The sequence below is a fragment of the Sus scrofa genome, unplaced genomic scaffold (assembly GCF_000003025.6).
Source record: "Sus scrofa isolate TJ Tabasco breed Duroc unplaced genomic scaffold, Sscrofa11.1 Contig1431, whole genome shotgun sequence".
NCBI lineage: Eukaryota > Metazoa > Chordata > Mammalia > Artiodactyla > Suidae > Sus > Sus scrofa.
Genome location: NW_018084874.1, coordinates 626,393 through 644,288, shown reverse-complemented (window position 1 = coordinate 644,288; position 17,896 = coordinate 626,393). Strand labels below are relative to the sequence as shown.

The window sequence follows — 17,896 nt, the reverse complement described above, 5'->3', positions numbered from 1 at the left end:
AAGATCTTGGAAATACCATATTGCAAATATGTGTGGGTATCTGCTAGCTCTTAAAGATCTGTACTTTAGAACAGATGTACTTTGCCTAAAGTATTTTGTTGAAGGGCAGAATTTATTTAGGGTGCCTTTCATCCAAAATTTCATTAATGAAGCTCAGTGGAATAATGTACTCAGTGATCATCTAAACCTAGGAGATTGCAAAGAGGCAGATCAGCTGTATTTCTCTTTGTGTCAGTAATTGAAGATAGCAGATTTTGAGTAGGAAGATAAGAGTTCCGTGAAGAAGCAGAGTCAGGTGCTTTGCTAAGACCCAGGAAAAAGTATGTTTTTGATTTCTCTAGGTTTTTGAAGGGAATTAAAACTAAGTGAATTTAGCTTAATGTTTATTTAAATTTGGTACCTAATTTTGAACTGATTGTTTTTATCCTTAGGAACTTTTGAACAAATATGAATATTTTGCTTGTACCTATCTAAAATACTTTTTTTTTGTATTAATGTCTTATTTTCAAGTTCTCAAACAGCCACTCAGTTTAACTTGGCTAAGGATTAGCAGAAGTTAATGGATTATTGGCCAGTATTTAGGTATTGTGCAGACTGACTAGTGGCACTTAAAACTGCGGCCATTTATCCACAATGAAAATGTTAGCACTGCATCTGTGTGTGTCACCTTAAAAGCCAAATTTCCACCTCTGTGCCTTTCCGCTTTTCAGAACTGACTGAGGTTAGTATAGACAGAGAATGTATATTATACAGGGGAAGTAAATTATTAAATCATCTGGGATGCTTATTTATGACAACAGTAAGAGGATTTGATAGTACAGTGTTTAGCTGTGTTTTTAGTACATTTGATTTATAAGTTCATTTTAAATGAATAGAACTGCTCTTTGCATTTCTCATTCAGCTTCTTTTCCTTTCTGCCTCCCTTTAAAATACAAGAAAATGGAATTCAATTTATTGGACCTCAAATACAGGGGAAGTTGGCAAGCAGTACTTCTCTAGCAGTAAAATGACACCATGCTTCTCCATTTTTTCTGAAAGTTGCAGAGTGGGAAAGCAACGCAAGTTGGAAACACCTTTCTTTGGAATTTCTTTTACTTTTTTTCTCTCTCTTTTATGACCAAACCTGGGGCATATGGAAGTTCCTGGGATAGAGGTTGAATCGGGGCTGCAGCTGCTAGCCTACACCACAGCCACAGCAATGAGGGATTCAGGTGACATCTGCGACCTACACCACAGCTCATGGCAACGCTGGATCCTCAGTCCACTGAGTGAGGCCAGGGATGGAACGCAAATCCTCATGGATACTCGTTGGGTTCCTTTCTGCTGAGCCACAATGGCAACTCCCTCTTTGGAATTTCTTGTTATAGAGAATTTTCTAATCTGCTTTGAAGGTTTCATCAGGCTTCACCTTGTGAAAATCTTGACCCCCAGTGTGATGAAGTTGCTGCTTGCTGTTCATCAGGAAAGCTGGAATAGTTGATTTCACTGTTGCTTGTTTTCACTTCCTCTGAACATGAGGCAGACTAAAGTGAACATTATTGAAAGCTACCTTATTTTAGCATAGCCTCTAGAATAATTGATTTGAGCTTTTAGGCTTAAAAAGATCATAGTTACATATTAGAAACATTAATAGTAGAGAAGGAAGATAAATATTGTATGTGGTGTTCCCTGATAAAGAGTTAAATTTAAATACACTGGTTTGTTACTTGTTACATGTTAACTTTTCTTTGAAGAGGTATTTTGTGGCTTTTTAAAGCATAACGTAATTCCCTGTAATAAAGATTTTAAAGATCGTTTATAGATGACACTTATTTTTTTAAAAATACCATTTGAACAATTTTCTTCCTCCCTCCCTCCCTTCCTCCTTCCCTTTGCCATGCTTGTAGCATCTGGGAGTTCCCAGGCTGGGGATTGAACCCATGCCTTCCCACTGAACTGATTTTGCTGTAGGCAGATGGTTAACCCACTGCGCCACAGAGGGAACTCCAGAACAATTTTATTTTCCAACTGGGGAGCTTTCATTGGTATATTCCATCTTGTCTTTAAGAGTTTGACTTTCGTTTTTCATATACAGTGATACATATTGAGATTAGAAATAGTAACTAGTTGAATTTAAAGTTTGCCCAAGCACTCTGTATTCTACAGATGCTTAGTAATACCTTAAGTAATTTAAACTATTTCAGCCCTTTTAAAAATTCAAATGAAAATCTGTATATGGTTTTTAAAATTTTCTGGAGGTGAGTTTAATACTTAATCCTATTAAAGTGAAGCCACTGTCTTAAAATGGCATTTTGTATACTATGCTTATTATTTATGCTAGTATTTTCTGGAGATTTACAATGTAGCCAATATAAAAACTATTATGCAAAGTTAAATTGTAGATTTCAGAAGGATAATACAGGAAGGTCTTGCGGTATTAAGACATGCTAATTAATGTTTTGGGGAGTTTGATAGTAAGCTTGATGGCTGGTTTGTATTTAAACTGTTCCTTCAGAGGTCCCTTTGTGGCTCAGTGGTTAATGAGCCCGACTAGGATTCATGAGGTAGCGGGTTCGATCCCTGGCCTTGCTCATTGGGTGAAGGATTTGGCGTTGCCATGAGCTGTGGTGTAGGTTGCAGACGTGGCTGGGATCCCGTGTTGCTGTGGCTGTGGTGTAGGCCAGCAGCTGTAGTTCCGATTCAACCCCTCACCTGGGAACTTCCATATGCAGCAGGTGCAGCCCTAAAAAAAAAAACCTGTTCTTTCTGTTAAACTTGTAGATAGCTGAAGGGAAGTTTATTCATTTAATTTTTTCTGAGATAAATTTATTGAAGGGGCATTTTAAAATGTTACTTTAAAGAAGAAAATATTAATTTAAAGTTTAATCAATGAATAAGAGTAAATAACGAAATTTGTTTTTACAAATTTAGAACTTACTGTATTTAGAACTTTGGGTATTAAATTATCTCATCATTGGTTTTTTACTTGAATGTAAGATTGTTATGGTACTTTTTTCAATTAATAAACTTTTTTTAGAATGTTCAGGTTACAGAATGTTTTTACATAAGAAATAGAAGAAAAGCATAAAGGTAGCAAAATTGGCAAAATTTAATAATTGTAAGATTATCTCACAGAGTTTTGATTGGGAGTACAGTTCAGGAAGATGTGGAATTAAATTTTTCGACGAGTAGTTTTTACATTCTCAAAAATTTAAAAACTTGTTTATTTCTGGGCCAATTCAAATTTTACCAGTCTCCTTTAAAGTGCAGAAAGACAAGTTGGGTCGCGGTGTGGCAAGAAAATATAAACATAAAAAACTTGTAGGAAGTTCCCCTGTGGTGCAGTGGGTTAAGGATCTGGGATTGCTGCAGTTGTGGTACAGGTCACAACTGCTACTCGGGTTTCATCCCTGGCCCAGAACTTCCACATGCCATGGATGTAGCCAAGAGAAAAAAAGAATTGTAGTGCATATATATATTTTATACTAGTCAAATGAAATTTCTTCAGAATACTCTGGTATTATGGATAATAGAATATTATGGCTAATTAGGGTATCTTTCCATATTAATCATATTGATGATTGTTCAAAAAAAAAATCACTCTTTTCTGGATATTGGCTCTCGATTTCTTTGAGAGCAGAGACTCGTGATCAGTGAGTTATTCAACAGCATACTACCCAGCTACCATCATCGCCCTTATTCTTTCTACTTCTCTTGATCACTCTTCCTCCTTCTTCACTGGTTCTTGATTATTCCATCCCTTCAATGTTAGTGTTCCACAGTGTTTCATCCTCAGTATCATTCTGTGTTGTTCTTTGGCAGTTGTTCATTCAACCAATAGTTCTTGACCATTTGCTTGCTTGGTCTTGGGAATGCAAGTGAAAGAAGGAAGAAGAAATAAGACACCTGCACTAAAGAGCACATGCAGTGGAAGGGATGCGTCAGAGTTTATGGTAGAGGGGGAGGGGAAGTTGTCATAAAAATGCTTCTAAGATTAGCTGAATCGTAGTTGCTTTTTAGGAGAGGTATTAGACAGGAAGATTTGCAGGAAAGGTAACAAGGCATTTTAGACAAAAGGAATATCCTGAAACAGTGTGCTATCTTTTTTTTTTTTTTTTTTTTTTTTTTTTGTCTTTTCTAGGGCCACAGCAGCATATGGAGGTTCCCAGGCTAGGAGGTCGAATCAGAGGTGTAGCCGCTGGCCTACGCCGGAGCCACAGCAACACAGGATCCGAGCCACGTCTTTGACCCACGCCACGGCTCACCACAACGCCGGATCCTTAACCCACTGAGCGAGGCCAGGTATCGAACCCGCAACCTCATGGTTCCTAGTTGGATTCATTAACCACTGCGCCACAACGGGAACTCCACAGTGTGCTATCTTTTGGAGAAGGCAGATGTTTGAGGCAGAAAAGATGTATGTGGATGTAGCAGGGTATCAATCTGGAAAAGTGGTAGATGGGGCCATGCTAAGGCCTGTCCGTTAATTCCGAGAGCACTTTAATGATATAGATAATGGGGGGCAGGGAGATGATAGATTTGGGGAGAAGGTGATGGGGTTGGGATGGGATGAGCGCTTAAGCCAAAGAGGCCAGTTTTTGCAAGATTAAATTGATGCGAGCCTATATCACAGCAGCAACGTTGGAGATACAAGGATGCATTTCAGTTATGTCAAGGAGATTATCTATTGGACCTGTTGACCGATAAGATCTAGAGGGATGGGGAGAATTTGAGGAAGATCTCCTTGATTTAGTAACTAGATAGATAGTGAGGCCGTTTACTAAACAACAACTTTTCTCCTGCCTTTCTGGTAATGACTTACTTTTGCCATGTCTTCCTCTTCTTCTGTCGGCTATTTAAACCTATGCTTAAGTCTTTCCTTTTCTTCTTCTGCAACTTCCATGATTTCTTTTTCTACCTATACACTGAATCCTAAATCCATATTTTTAGTTCAAACTTCTGGAACCATTTATTCAGTAGGATTCCTATAGTAGGGGTTTTCATAGTTTATTTAAAGATTCATGAGGCTGCCTGAAACTTTCATGAATCCACAAGGTCAGAACTATTTTTATAATAATAGATTTATTTGTCTAGTTCACTTATTCTCTCATGAGTATATAGTGGAGTTTTCTAGAGACTACATAATGTGCAAATTACAACAAATTGGATGCAGAAATAGATGTGAGAATCCACCTGCCTCTGGTAAGCCAGATATTAAAGAGATTTACAAAAATGTAAAACAATGCATGCTTCTTTTTTGTTGTTGTTGTTTTGGAAAATAGTTATTTTTCAAAAAGCACTTATTTTAATGTATAAAGGGTTTTTCAGTGAATTGATAAATATTTTAAGAATTTCTTTGCTTAACTTTCTAGTATGGTAAATATCTTTAGATGTAACCCACAAACCAAAAAATTTTTGTGTTCGCAATAATTTTGTTTTGTTTTGTTTTGTTTTTTTGCTATTTCTTTGGGCCGCTCCTGCGGCATATGGAGGTTCCCAGGCTAGAGGTCTAATCGGAGGTGTAGCCGCCGGCCTACGCCAGAGCCACAGCAACGCAGGATCCGAGCCGCGTCTGCAACCTACACCACAGCTCATGGCAACGCTGTATGGTTAACCCACTGAGCAAGGGCAGGGACCGAACCCGCAACCTCATGGTTCCTAGTCGGATTCGTTAACCACTACGCCACGACGGGAACTCCTCAATAATTTTTTAAAGTGTAAAAGCATCTTGAGACCAAAAAATTTGAGAATTGCTGTCCTGTAGTAATAACAGACCTAACAATTAAAAAAAAAAAAAAAAAGCTAATTAAACTCTTTCTCTCACATATTTTCCAAATTTAATTTTTGTCTTCTGTTTCACATCTTGGTAAATCGTACCACTCTCTACTCAAGATTCCAGGTGAGAAACCTAGGGGTCTTAATTCTTCCTCCTTTTTTTTTTACCCAGATGGTAGTAATGGTTATCAACAGTAATCACTAACATTTGAGTACTACCCATGTGCCAGGTACTAGTCTGGGTTTTTTACATCCATTATTTTGTTAAAGCCTCACAAAAACCCTATGGGTATAAGTATTAATACTTAACTCTATTTTACAAATGAGGAAACAGGTACAGAGGGGATAAGTATCTTGCCTGTGGTCATGTAGCTAGTAAGTTGTAAAGCCAAGATTTGAATACAGCTAGTCTTTTGAACCTGTCCTTTGTTCTGGAACAGATTATGTATGATTGATATTATATGTTTCTTGAGAATTGCGTTTACATACCCCTGTAAAGTCATCTAGGCCAGTTACTTTTTAGAGAGTTAAATCTTAGAGGATCTTTTCCGCGTCTTCTGCTATTATTACACTAAAGGATCTTCTACTCTGCCATGAGCTCATTTTGTTTTGGTAAGTTATATTTTACAGAGCAGAGGCAGGAAAAGTACAGCCTGCTCACCAAGTCTGGCCCACTGCCTGTTTTTTCATGTCCATTCATTTACCTGCTATCTACAGTTGTTTTCTGTGCTGCAGCGCCAAGTTGAGTAGATGCAGTAGTGACTGTATGGCCTGAGAAACCTAAAATGTTTCCCATCTGGCCCTTTACAGAAAAGATTTGCCGGAGTTCCCGTCGTGGCGCAGTGGTTAACGAATCCGACTAGGAACCATGAGGTTGAGGGTTCGATCCCTGCCCTTGCTCAGTGGGTCAGGGTTCCAGCGTTGCTGTGAGCTGTGGTGTAGGTCGCAGACGCGGCTCGGATCCTGCGTTGCTGTGACTCTGGCGTAGGCTGGCAGCTGCAGCTCCGATTAGACCCCTAGCCCGGGAACCTCCATATGCTGCGGGAGCGGCCCAAGAAATGGCAAAAAGACAAAAAAAAAAAAAAAAAAAAAAAAGATTTGCCAAACCATGTTATAGAACATTCTGTTTAGCTGGGCTTACTGTTCTATTTGTATAGGTCATATATAGTATTTTCCTGTCTTTACAGAATCTTTATATTTGAATTTAGGTCTTTTTTATTTCCAGTACTATTTGTATTTCTTCTTTTCTTTCCCCCGTTGTTTGGAATTACTAAAATTTTGTCTGATCTATTGGTTACAGCGTTAATGTTGGTGTCGCGTTTTATGCTGTGCACTAGAACAATTTAAATAGCATTCGACTTAGAGATACATGTTTCTTGCAGGTATGCTAGTTAAAGGAAGAAAAATGAAGAATGATGCATGGTAGTATTTATCAGCCAAACTGCCTGATCCTGATGGGTGGTTTGATGTATTTCTGTATTTAATCCATTGTGCTAATTAATCCATTTATTTTTTCTGCCTCTTCTGAGATCAGCGTTAAATGATTCCCTTTCCCAGTTTTTCAATTTATTTTTAGAGTTAAACCTAAAGATATATCTTAATTTTAGAGAATCATCTCTTTTTAAAAAATTACATTAACTTAGTAGTTTATTTTTTTCATGGAACCATATCTTGGATTTATTGGTTCATGTTTTTTTGGCTGCACTCTTTGCATGTGGATGTTTGCAGGTCAGGGATCAAACTCATATCACTGCAGTGACAATGCTGGATCCTTAACCAACCAAGCTACAAGGGAACTCCTCTTGGTTCACTTTTAAAGTCCTCATTTCTACTTTTATCTTAACTGATAAAGTAGAAATTCCTTCTGCTTCCTTTAGTTCTGTTTTTAACTTGAGTTGTTTGCTTCACATTCATTCTTGATCATTGAAAATAATTAAGGCTGTGAATTTTCCTTTGAGTACTGGTTTAGCTGGTTCCTTAAATTTTGTTATGTGTATTGTTTTCACTATTACTATTACTGATAACCCTACACTTTTGGTATTTATTTCCTCTTCAACTCAAAATTTATTTAAGGCAGTTTTATTTGCTACTGTTTCTAGTTTAATCCATTGTAATCCAGAAATATCACCTCTGTTATTCCTGCTTTTTGTAATTTAGCGCTAAATGGAGTGTGTGTGTGTGTGTGTGTGTGTGTGTGCACTTTTTATGACACTTATCAAAAAGGGTGTTATCTGATTTCAAGGTATATGGTTTTTCTTTTCCTCAGTTTTTCTGTTTTCTGTCTCTGTTTGGTGTACATGTTTTGACAATAAGATTTGTTGTATAAAGATTCTTAGCTGTTCATTTCTTTTTAGTTGGTTTCTTTTGTCAGTGTGGAAAATCTTATAAATGCTTTTCTCTTTGAGTTTTAAAAGTCTGAAAATAGGAGTTCCCGTCGTGGCGCAGTGGTTAAGAATCCAAGTAGGAACCATGAGGTGGCAGGTTCGGTCCCTGCCCTTGCTCAGTGGGTTAACAATCGGCGTTGCCGTGAGCTGTGGTGTAGATTGCAGACGCGGCTCGGATCCCGAGTTGCTGTGGCTCTGGCCTAGGCTGGCAGCTACAGCTCCGATTAGATCCCTAGCCTGGGAACCTCCATATGCCACGGGAGTGGCTCACGTAAAGGCAAAAAGACAAAAAAAAAAAAAAAAGTCTGAAAATAATATTGCTTTCATCTAAATTTTGTTAGAATTTCTTGTTAGTATATCTATCTTTGTACCCCAATTTTCCTGCATTATTTTGTTTCTGGAGTGATTTTTGCGAAGTATATTCCTAAAGTTTGTTTTTTCTTTTTTTTTTTTTAACCCTGTTTAAGTGCTTTTATTAACTAGTGAATTTAACTCATTTATATTTATTGTTATTACAGATATTTTGAGGCTTATGCTTGGCATCTCATTTTGTATTTTGTATTAATCACAATTTAAAAATAATTCTCAGAGTTCATGCTGTGGCACAGTGGGATCGATAGTGTCTTGGGAGTCTGGGATGCAGGTTCGATCCTGGCCTGGCACAGTGGGTTAAGGATACGGTGTTGCTGCAGCTGTGGCGTAGGTCGCAACTTTGGCTCAGATCTGATCCCTGGCCCTTGAACTCCATATGCCTTGAGACAGCCAAAAAAGGCGGGGAAAAAATTCTCTTTTGCATTTTTGGTGTCTGTAGAATGGGTCATGTCTTGTGGGTTTTTTTGTTTTTATTTTTTTCATTTTCCCCCTCTTCTGATCATTTGGATATTTAATGGCATAATTAACCTGAATTTTAACTACACATATACAGTAGCCAAAATCATTCAGTATTCTAATCTGTTACCCAGCAACTCTACCCTTATCCCCACACACCTACATGCAGTGTTTCTCCTTTCCTCTTTACTTCTACATTCCATGTTTACATCTGAGATTTTACTTCACATTATTGTGGTGTGTGGTGTGTGTAATTTTTGTTTTGGCTATGCCCATGGCATGTGGAAGCTCCTGGGCCAGGGACTGAACTTGCGCCACAGCAGTAACCCAAGGCATTGCAGTGAGAACACTGGATCCTTATCCCACTGCACCACAAGAGAACTCCTAGTTTAGTTTTATAATCAGTAGCTATATGTCTTGATGTTTTCACTGATGTCAGTGTAGTTTTCTGGCCTTAAAAATGAGTGTCTATTTCAGTCTTATTTTCCCCATGGCAGTTCATTGATAGCGTCAGAAGTTGTTTAAAATTTTGAGGTAGGTGTGGGGTTGCTGGGTGATTGATGTGCATACTGCTTCTGAATTCCTAGTCACTTCTCAAGTAGTGTTAGGTTTCTTATGCATGTCTTCACGTTGGTCATTCAGTGTTTGCATGTAGGTTATCTTCTAATTCCTTGAATGTATTAAAGAACACTTTCCTGTTGCTATCTCACATAAATAACATCTTTTTTTTTTTGGGTATTGCTGTCACAGTCTTTTCCTTTTAGCAGTCAAGTGGCAGACAAGCTTGTATTTTAGCAGTGGGTAACTACTACTTCAAGGTTGCATTCAGTTGCCAGATACCACACAGGTCTAATACCAGGCATGTAAAAACTGAGAGTTTTTATGTTCCCTATAATTTCATAGTTACATATACTTGACGTTCTTTTGAGTTGAGAGTTATTTTAGAATATTCTTGTTCCTTATTTTCCTCATGACAAAGGAGTATACAGTATTGCTACATTCTGGGAGCATTGCATTGTCTAGGAGACAAAATTTTCATACATAAGGTAATTAGACCTAGAATCCACTTGACCAAATTATTAATAAGGGGCTTTTCAGTTGCCTTCAAGAATGGAAAGGATTCCAAGCAATAGATGGGATGTTTGAATTTTTCAGTTACAGCTGAACTAAAAATCAAAATCAGATTTTAGAAACTAAGAGGTCAAGATCATTTATTAAAAGTATCAGTATTCATGAATTAGGCTAGATCCACCAGTTCTCAGAGAAAAAAGACAATATCGAGGCTAGACTTTTAAATGAAAGGCGGCTCTAGAGCTGAGGGTGTGTAAGGGGAAGTCGGGTGACAATCGAAAACAACCCCAGTGACTAACACTTTTTCACAGCATCTTATACTTAATAAAATCTTAATGTTTGCTAAATATGACTTTTATTTGAGCCACAGTCCTAGCTTTTGTTTACTGAGGGTTTCCATTGTAACGCTATACTATATAGACAAGGAAAAAGACAGAGATAACCTGCTAGTGCGTGGTGGAACTTTTTATTTCAAGCCTGGACTCTTAACTGTTGAAGAGTTTTCTCTCGGTGTCCTCACCAGTCACATGGCAATGAATCACTATTGATCTGACAATGATGTCTGTGAAGATGCATCATAATCTCATAGAAACATTAAATTGCTACAAAAGTATAATGTTCCAGTCATTAAAAAAGAGATGCTATGTAGGCATACCTCAGATATTGCAGTTTCAGCTCCAGACCACTGCAGTAAAGACATAGTTTTTATTTTAAAAACCAATAACTTAAAAGTGCTACACACAAAACAATTAAGATTGCAGTAAAGCAAATGACACATTTTTTGGTTTCCCAGTGCATATAAGTTATGTTTACACTGTACTCTGTTAAATGCTGAGTAGTATTGTCTTAAAAATGTACATGCTTTATTTAAAAAATGCTGTATTGCTCAGTAATGTTAACTACTACCCGAGCCGTGTGCAAGTCATGATCTTTTTGCACTGGTAACATCAAAGATCACTGATCACAGATCACCATAACAGATAGAATCATAATAATGAAAAAGGTGGAAGTACTGTGGGAATTATACCAAAATGTGAAACAGAGACCCAAAGTGAGCAAATGCTTTTGGAAAAAAAAGACGGCACTGATAGACTTGCTCAATGCAGGGCTGGCACAAACCTTCAGTTTATTAAAAAAAAAAAACCTTCAAAATGCATGTATGGAAGCACATAGACTCCGTAAACCTCGGGATACCTGTATAGCCTTGCGTTGGTGCTCTGTAGTCTTAACATATTTAACCTTAGGGTAGCTCTGCACGGTATAGGTGTTATCCCCGTTTCACAGAGCCCACAGGCTTTGTCAGGTTTATACAACTTGTCCAGTGACATAGAGCTAATTAAAGGCAGAGCTGGGATTGAAACCTGGGTCCATCTGGCTCTCTGTAGTTGTAGAGATTGGGTATATTTTCACTGGTTTAGAGCATTTCTATCAGGTTATTTGTTGATTTAATCTCCTTTAGGAGTCCAAAAATGTGCTAGCGTTTCTGCTTGGTCCCACAGTAGACAGATGCTGATTTTTCAGATTTGCTTAAGACAGGGTGTCCAAGCTGTTTCTCCAGTTTGGGTTAGTTCCATAGACTTCATTCTATCTTTGTATTTACTTCCCTATTCTGAATTTGTCTTGTTTGATTCAGCCTTTACATTTTAACAACAAAGAACATTGTTAACTTTGCCTTTTTCAAGGAGACTAGCAGACTGGTTTCTGCCCTTGTTCTTGTGTTGTCTTTCCGAGATGAAAACCAGGGACCCAAACTCATTAAAAAATGAGGCAGATTAAGAACAGGTAACAGGGAATTGAGGAGTCTTTTGGGATTGCCAAGACTTGATTTGCCACATTTGCTCTTCTAGTCATTGTGAGTTCCAGAGTTGTATAATCAGTGCTTGTTTTCTTTCTTTCTTTCTTTCTTTCTTTCTTTCTTTCTTTCTTTCTTTCTTTCTTTCTTTCCTTCCTTCCTTCCTTCCTTCCTTCCTTCCTTCCTTCCTTCCTTCCTTCTTTCTTTCTTTCTTTCTTTCTTTTTTTTTTCCTTGCCTGCAGCATGTGGAAGTTCCTGGGCTAGGGGAGGAGCCCATACCACAGCAGTGACCTGAGCTGTAGCAGTGACAATGCCAGATCCTTCACCCACTGAGCCACCAGGGCACATTAGTATTTGTTTTCTAATCAGAGATAATATGGGAAAGAGATGGTGAGCATGAGCTGTCATCCTGGCCAGGGAATGCCGATGGGGTCCATTCCCTTATTGGATAGGTAGTTAGCAGAAGTAAGATTTGACTCTTGGCAGTGATCTTTCCCAAGAAAACCTGAGCTCGTGAATGAGGTCATTCCCGCACACTTTAAAGCTTCTGTTCCTTTGGGATTTTTATTATTATTATTATTATTAGTGCCTTTTTACTTAGATGGCTTGCTATGGAGGTACACTTTACTGGCTAATCTTTTCCACCCCTTTTCTTTTGTTGGGATTAGTGCCAGAACAGATAAAGCCCAGTGTAAGCCAGCCTCAGCCTGCCAACTCTAATAACGGCACTTCCACAGCAACCAGCACTAATAATAATGCCAAGCGAGCCACAGCCAACAATCAGCAGCAGCAGCAACAGCAGCAACAACCGCAGCAGCCGCAGCAGCCACAGCAGCCGCCACAGCAGCAGCAGCAGCAGCAACAGCAGCAACAGCAGCAGCAGCAGCCGCCACAGGCCTTGCCTCGGTATCCTCGTGAAGTACCACCTCGATTTCGCCACCAGGAACATAAACAGCTTCTAAAGAGGGGTCAGCATTTTCCTGTCATAGCAGCAAACCTGGGATCTGCTGTTAAAGTGTTAAGCAGCCAGTCAGAAAGCAGTGCTTTAACAAATCAACAGCCACAGAGTAACGGAGAGGTGCAGAACAGCAAAGCCCAGTCAGGTGAGATAAGGCATTTCTTACAAGACTCCAGCTGTTGTCATTAGCAGGGCAGCAAGTTTGCACATTCGTGCCTTTTTGGTGATATATTTGTATTCTTCGATATCTGGACTGTAAAATAAGAACTCTATACAGGAAGTTATGGGGAATCTTCAAATGTTTCCTGTAAGTTATCTGCCCTTCTTATTTTTAAAATGATTATTTCAACAGTTCCTTGGTGGCCTAGCAGTTAAAGGATCCGGTGTTATCATTGCGGTGGCTCAGGTCACTGCTGCGGTGCAGGTTTGATCCCTGGCCTGGGGACTTCCACATCCCATGGGCATGCCCCCAAAAAGAAACAGATTAACCACTCTCCTTCCAGGTCCTACCCATGTTAATAAACCGTGTGCAGCTAAAATCGAGCACTCCCTCACTCCTCCCTGCTCCAAGTGATGTGCTAAAGCAGTTGTATATATTACTGCATTTAATCCTCAGAACCCTGCAAGGTCTAAGTTGTTATCTCCACTTTTCATTAGATTAACCTGAGGCACCAAAACAAAGATGGCTTGAGATCACTCAGTTATCATGTGCCATGAAAAAACTACCACTCATGAGATCTTTTTACAGAGCCCATGCATTCAGTTGTTGCCTCAGAATGGCTTCTCTCAGCTCAGTACTGATTGTGAGGCAGAAAACAAATCTAGTATGTGATTGCAGTTTTCTCAAAGCCTAGTTTGTTGCAACCTGTCCTGATTTTGTCCATTTATTGAGCTATTTTGAAACTTTTACTACAATCCGTATAGAGAATTGAGTTCCCACGCCTGAAACCAGTAGCACGGTAGTAACGAACAAAATCTCTAGAGCCGCATGGACCTGGTTTTTAAATCCTAGCTCCACCGTATACTGGTGTGTGTGACCTTGGGCAGGTTACCTAATTGCTCCATGTGTCCAAGTCTCATTTGCGCAGCCTTTCCTAATTGTCCCAGGTAGAGTTCCTCACTTTTTACCTCTGGGGTCTGTCAAACATACCAGGAACTACTCTGTACATTACCTGTGTATTATCTGTGTATTACGGTACTTCACAACTCATAAGTAGCAGAGACTGGACTGGCATCCAGATCCAAATGCAAAGCTGCGCTCTTAACAAGCAGCTATGCTGTGCTTTGGCAATATACTGGATGTGATAGGTAAGGAGGGAGAGAGGACGCAGATGGGGTTTTTTTAGCATAGGTGATTAGAGAACATCATTATTATTGGAAAGGCTACAAACTCCAGTTATCAGCTTGTGATACTTCTTAGTCTTAGCCCCCTATACACTTACCTGATCCTTTGCTGATCTGTAGAATGTGGACAGTAGTCCCCAATTTGTGATGGTGCTTTGAGGATTATATTATGTGATGTGTTAAAGCAACGAGTTGAGATCCTAATATTTAGGCACCGAGTGAATGATTTTCCCCCAAACTTTTACAGAAGGGCTTGGACTTTTCAGGAGGAAGAATCTGGTTTAGCCAGGTTATATTTAATGTCAAGGAATTAATAACTAATAATTAGGGTTTGAAGTTCAGTTAGGAAGTCAAGTTGGAAGCCGATGTATTGATTCATCAGTGTAATTTTAAAATGTAGTTAAAACCTAGGAGAGGTTATTTATACAACAAATGCTTGAATACCTACTGCACGCCAAGCAGGGGTGGTATGATAATTTAACAAAGCAAACAGGAAAGTGGGATAGTAGATTTAGAAAATGTATGTTGAATATGCTTTTTCAGTTTGGGAAATGAAAAAACACAGCTGTTTTTGAAACAGAAACAACAGGAAAATGAGAGTCTTGTTGCTCAAAAATGGATATGGGTCAAAAAGAACCCAATAGGTGTACATTCAGATGAAAAGAAAGCCTGAGATGTGGATGTAGGAGTTTTTAGAAAAGGCTGAGAAGGGAAAATATTCTACCTGTTTCTGAAACAGCTTTACAAAGGTGGATTGTGTTAATGTGGGGATTCAGATGGAAAGAAAGAGGGAACAGCAGTCTGGCTGAGGTTTGGAATTAAATTCCCAAATAGCTAGAGAATGCAAAGCATTTGTGAATACCACCCCCCCCCCACCCGCCATCCTAGTCACATATTTATATTAAAATATCTTTTGTAGGTGCTTCTAGAAATGATAATGGCAATAGCCACGTAATAGACCATTGGGTGTCTGAGATTGGGGAAGACTTCCTAGAACTGTCCCAGCTCCCGAAGGGATAATAATAATAATGACAGCAACAGTAATAGTATAGTGACTAATCTTTACGGGGTGCTCGGTATGACCCACACACACTGTACGAATGTGTTTAATTCTTATTTACTGATGAATAGTAAATCACCTTCGCTTTACCAATCAGAGATTAACTGGTGATCAGTGAGGAGCAGTGTGCAGTATAAACAACATAACCAATAGCCCAGAAACCCGAAAATTGCATGTTGTGAATTATATGTAGTTCATAAATATGGGAACATAATCTTAACGGTTTTTATGTTTGTCTATTTTTATTTGTGTTTGGCTTTTGTTTGCTGACCAGAGATAGGTAATGGAGTACATTTGACATTTCAATTAATACATAGAATACATGGAAATATACTTGAGGTGTTCTTTTTTGCTTTTTTTTTTTTTTGATAAAAATGAGGAGAGCTGGATGCACTTCCCTGGGCTCACAGAAATGCATTTCTCATTTATTCAGTGCATTCAAGGAGGGGGGATACCTAGATGACATTAGGTATTTTCTAAATCAGAGGGCACGCAAATTAAATGCCTTCACAGGCTAGCAGGTAAGTGGAGTAAAGGATGAAAAGAAGTGATGAGAATGGGGGTCAGTGTATTAATTTTGTACCCTGCCCGACTACCTTTACATTCTCTCTTTTTTTCAACCCCTGAGCTGGTCACACCACACAGCTCCGGAGGCTGAGCCGCCCCTTCGTGACTGTACCTCAAACACTTAGTGATGGTTTCCGTCGTCGCTGTAAGACCTCTCTTTTGCAGTTGATTTCTCAGAACCTTAGGATATCAGGTCCTGCTACTCCCACAAATAACCCTTGAAATTGGTGGGCGGCGGGGGGGTGCCTGCAGGCTGTGTGGTAAAGGATTTGGGGGGACTAATATACTTAACAGGACTGGCAGCAGTATTGTTCTTATGGACGGTGTTCCAACCTACATTTTATCATCCGTCTGATGTGATACATTACAGAAAAGCTAAGCAAATAGAACAGTAACCACCCATATACCCTAGTCCAACCATTAATACATTATGTACACATGCATGTGCTCGCATGTGTACAAATGTTCATTGTACCTCCCTCTTCACACTTCTCAGGTCATTTCTTAAGAATAAGGATAGTCTTCTCTACCACCGTGATCACCCGGAAGCAAAAGAGGGATGTATTGAGCAGTATCCTGTGATACCTAGTTCATGTTCACATTTTTTCCAGATTCTACGAAAATGTCCTGTTGTTTGTTTACCGTGTGATATTGTTTCTATAAAAGTATCATGCTTGCAAAACAACATTATAGTTGCTTATGGATGAATTCGGATATAGTATTTTGTGTAGTGACCACTCAGTTACCGGCTGTGGAAGAAAGGAGGTGTAATCGAAGAAGGGGTGCGTAGGAGATGTCTGCTGTATTCGCAGTATGTTTCTTCAGGCGAGGGGGTATGTGTTTTTTGTAGTATTCTATAGCTTTTTCTATGCTTGATTTTTTAAAAAATTTCTTTAAAGCATAGGACATTTCAGTTGTAGTGGTGAATGACTAAGAATCAGGGCTCTTTTTTTTTTTTTTTTTTTTTTTTTTTAATTTTATTTTCCACTGTACAGCAAGGGGTCAGGTTATCCTTACATGTATACATTACAATTACAGTTTTTCCCCCACCATTTCTTCTGTTGCAACATGAGTATCTAGACATAGTTCTCAATGCTATTCAGCGGGATCTCCTTGTAAATAGGGCTCTTTTAATGAAAAAATGTTACCTTAACATTTCTAGGGATGTCGAAAGATTAAACTACTGTCCATCCACCTGTGCTCTCGACTGTCTTTTCAGTGCAGTAAACCTCCTTGCTGTCCTGTAACTTCCACTTCTTGCTCTCATTTTGTCCCATGGTCTATAAACATACTCAAGTCTTTATAATCTTTAAAAGAAAGTCTTTTAAACTCCCATTCTCTTGAGGTTGCTGTAGAATTTCTCTCCTCCGCTTTGTTTCAGAGTTCTTAAAAGAATAGTCTGTACTTGGAATCTTTAATACATTACCTCACTCTTCTGTAATCTGGCTTCTGCTCGCTCTATTAAAATAGCTCTTACTAAGGTCACTGATCTTCTGAATCCTAAATCCAGACGTTTTGCTTTTATTATTATTTTTTTATTTTATTTTTTTATTTTTTGGGGGGTCTTTTTAGGGCCTTATCCGTGGCATATGGAAGTTCCCAGACTAGGGGTGCAATCAGAGCTTTAGCTGCCGGCCACAGCCATAGCCACCAAAACACTACATCAGAGCCAGGTCTGCAACCTATACACCACAGCTCAAGGCAACACAGAATTCTTAACCTACTGAGCAGGGCCAGGGATCTAACCCACATCCTCATGAGTATTAGTTGGGTTCATCACTGTGGCCATAATGGGAACTCCCACACCTTTTATTTTTAATTATGGTTAAAAAAACCAGACTTTTCCATGTTTACCTTAATCATTCTCTGCATTTTTTATTATTGACCACATGCTCCTTTTTAAAGCTTTTTCATTCGTTCATGTTGCTTTGACCTGTTTGCAGATTTTAATCCTCCTCACAGCGTTGTTTCATATGTCTCCCCAGTTTTAGGTTCCATGTCTTCTGGATGTCTTTAGCTGATGTTGGGCCCCTCAAACTCAGCATGTCCAAAATTGAACCCATTATCTTGCCACACATCAGTTTCTCTTTCTGAATTCCGTTGCTCAAAAGGTCAGCACCCCCATTCATCTAGTCACC

General features: G+C 38.9%; 1 protein-coding gene across 25 annotated transcripts in view; it reads left to right on the top strand.

The window, feature by feature from the left end:
* The window catches only part of TNRC6A (trinucleotide repeat containing 6A), a 244,869-nt gene that overhangs the window by 179,524 nt on the left and 47,449 nt on the right, over positions 1-17,896 (top strand). For 22 of the 25 annotated variants that reach the window (XR_002341001.1, XR_002341000.1, XR_002340999.1 and 19 more), the window contains one exon: positions 12,498-12,932. The exons of the other annotated variants lie outside the window; for them this stretch is intronic. Coding sequence is in view for 14 of the 22 variants with exons in the window: in XM_021081315.1 (XP_020936974.1) it covers positions 12,498-12,932 (435 nt within the window). In the remaining 8 variants the exon portion in view is untranslated. The remainder of the gene's footprint in view (positions 1-12,497; positions 12,933-17,896) is intronic. 25 annotated transcript variants of the gene reach the window in all.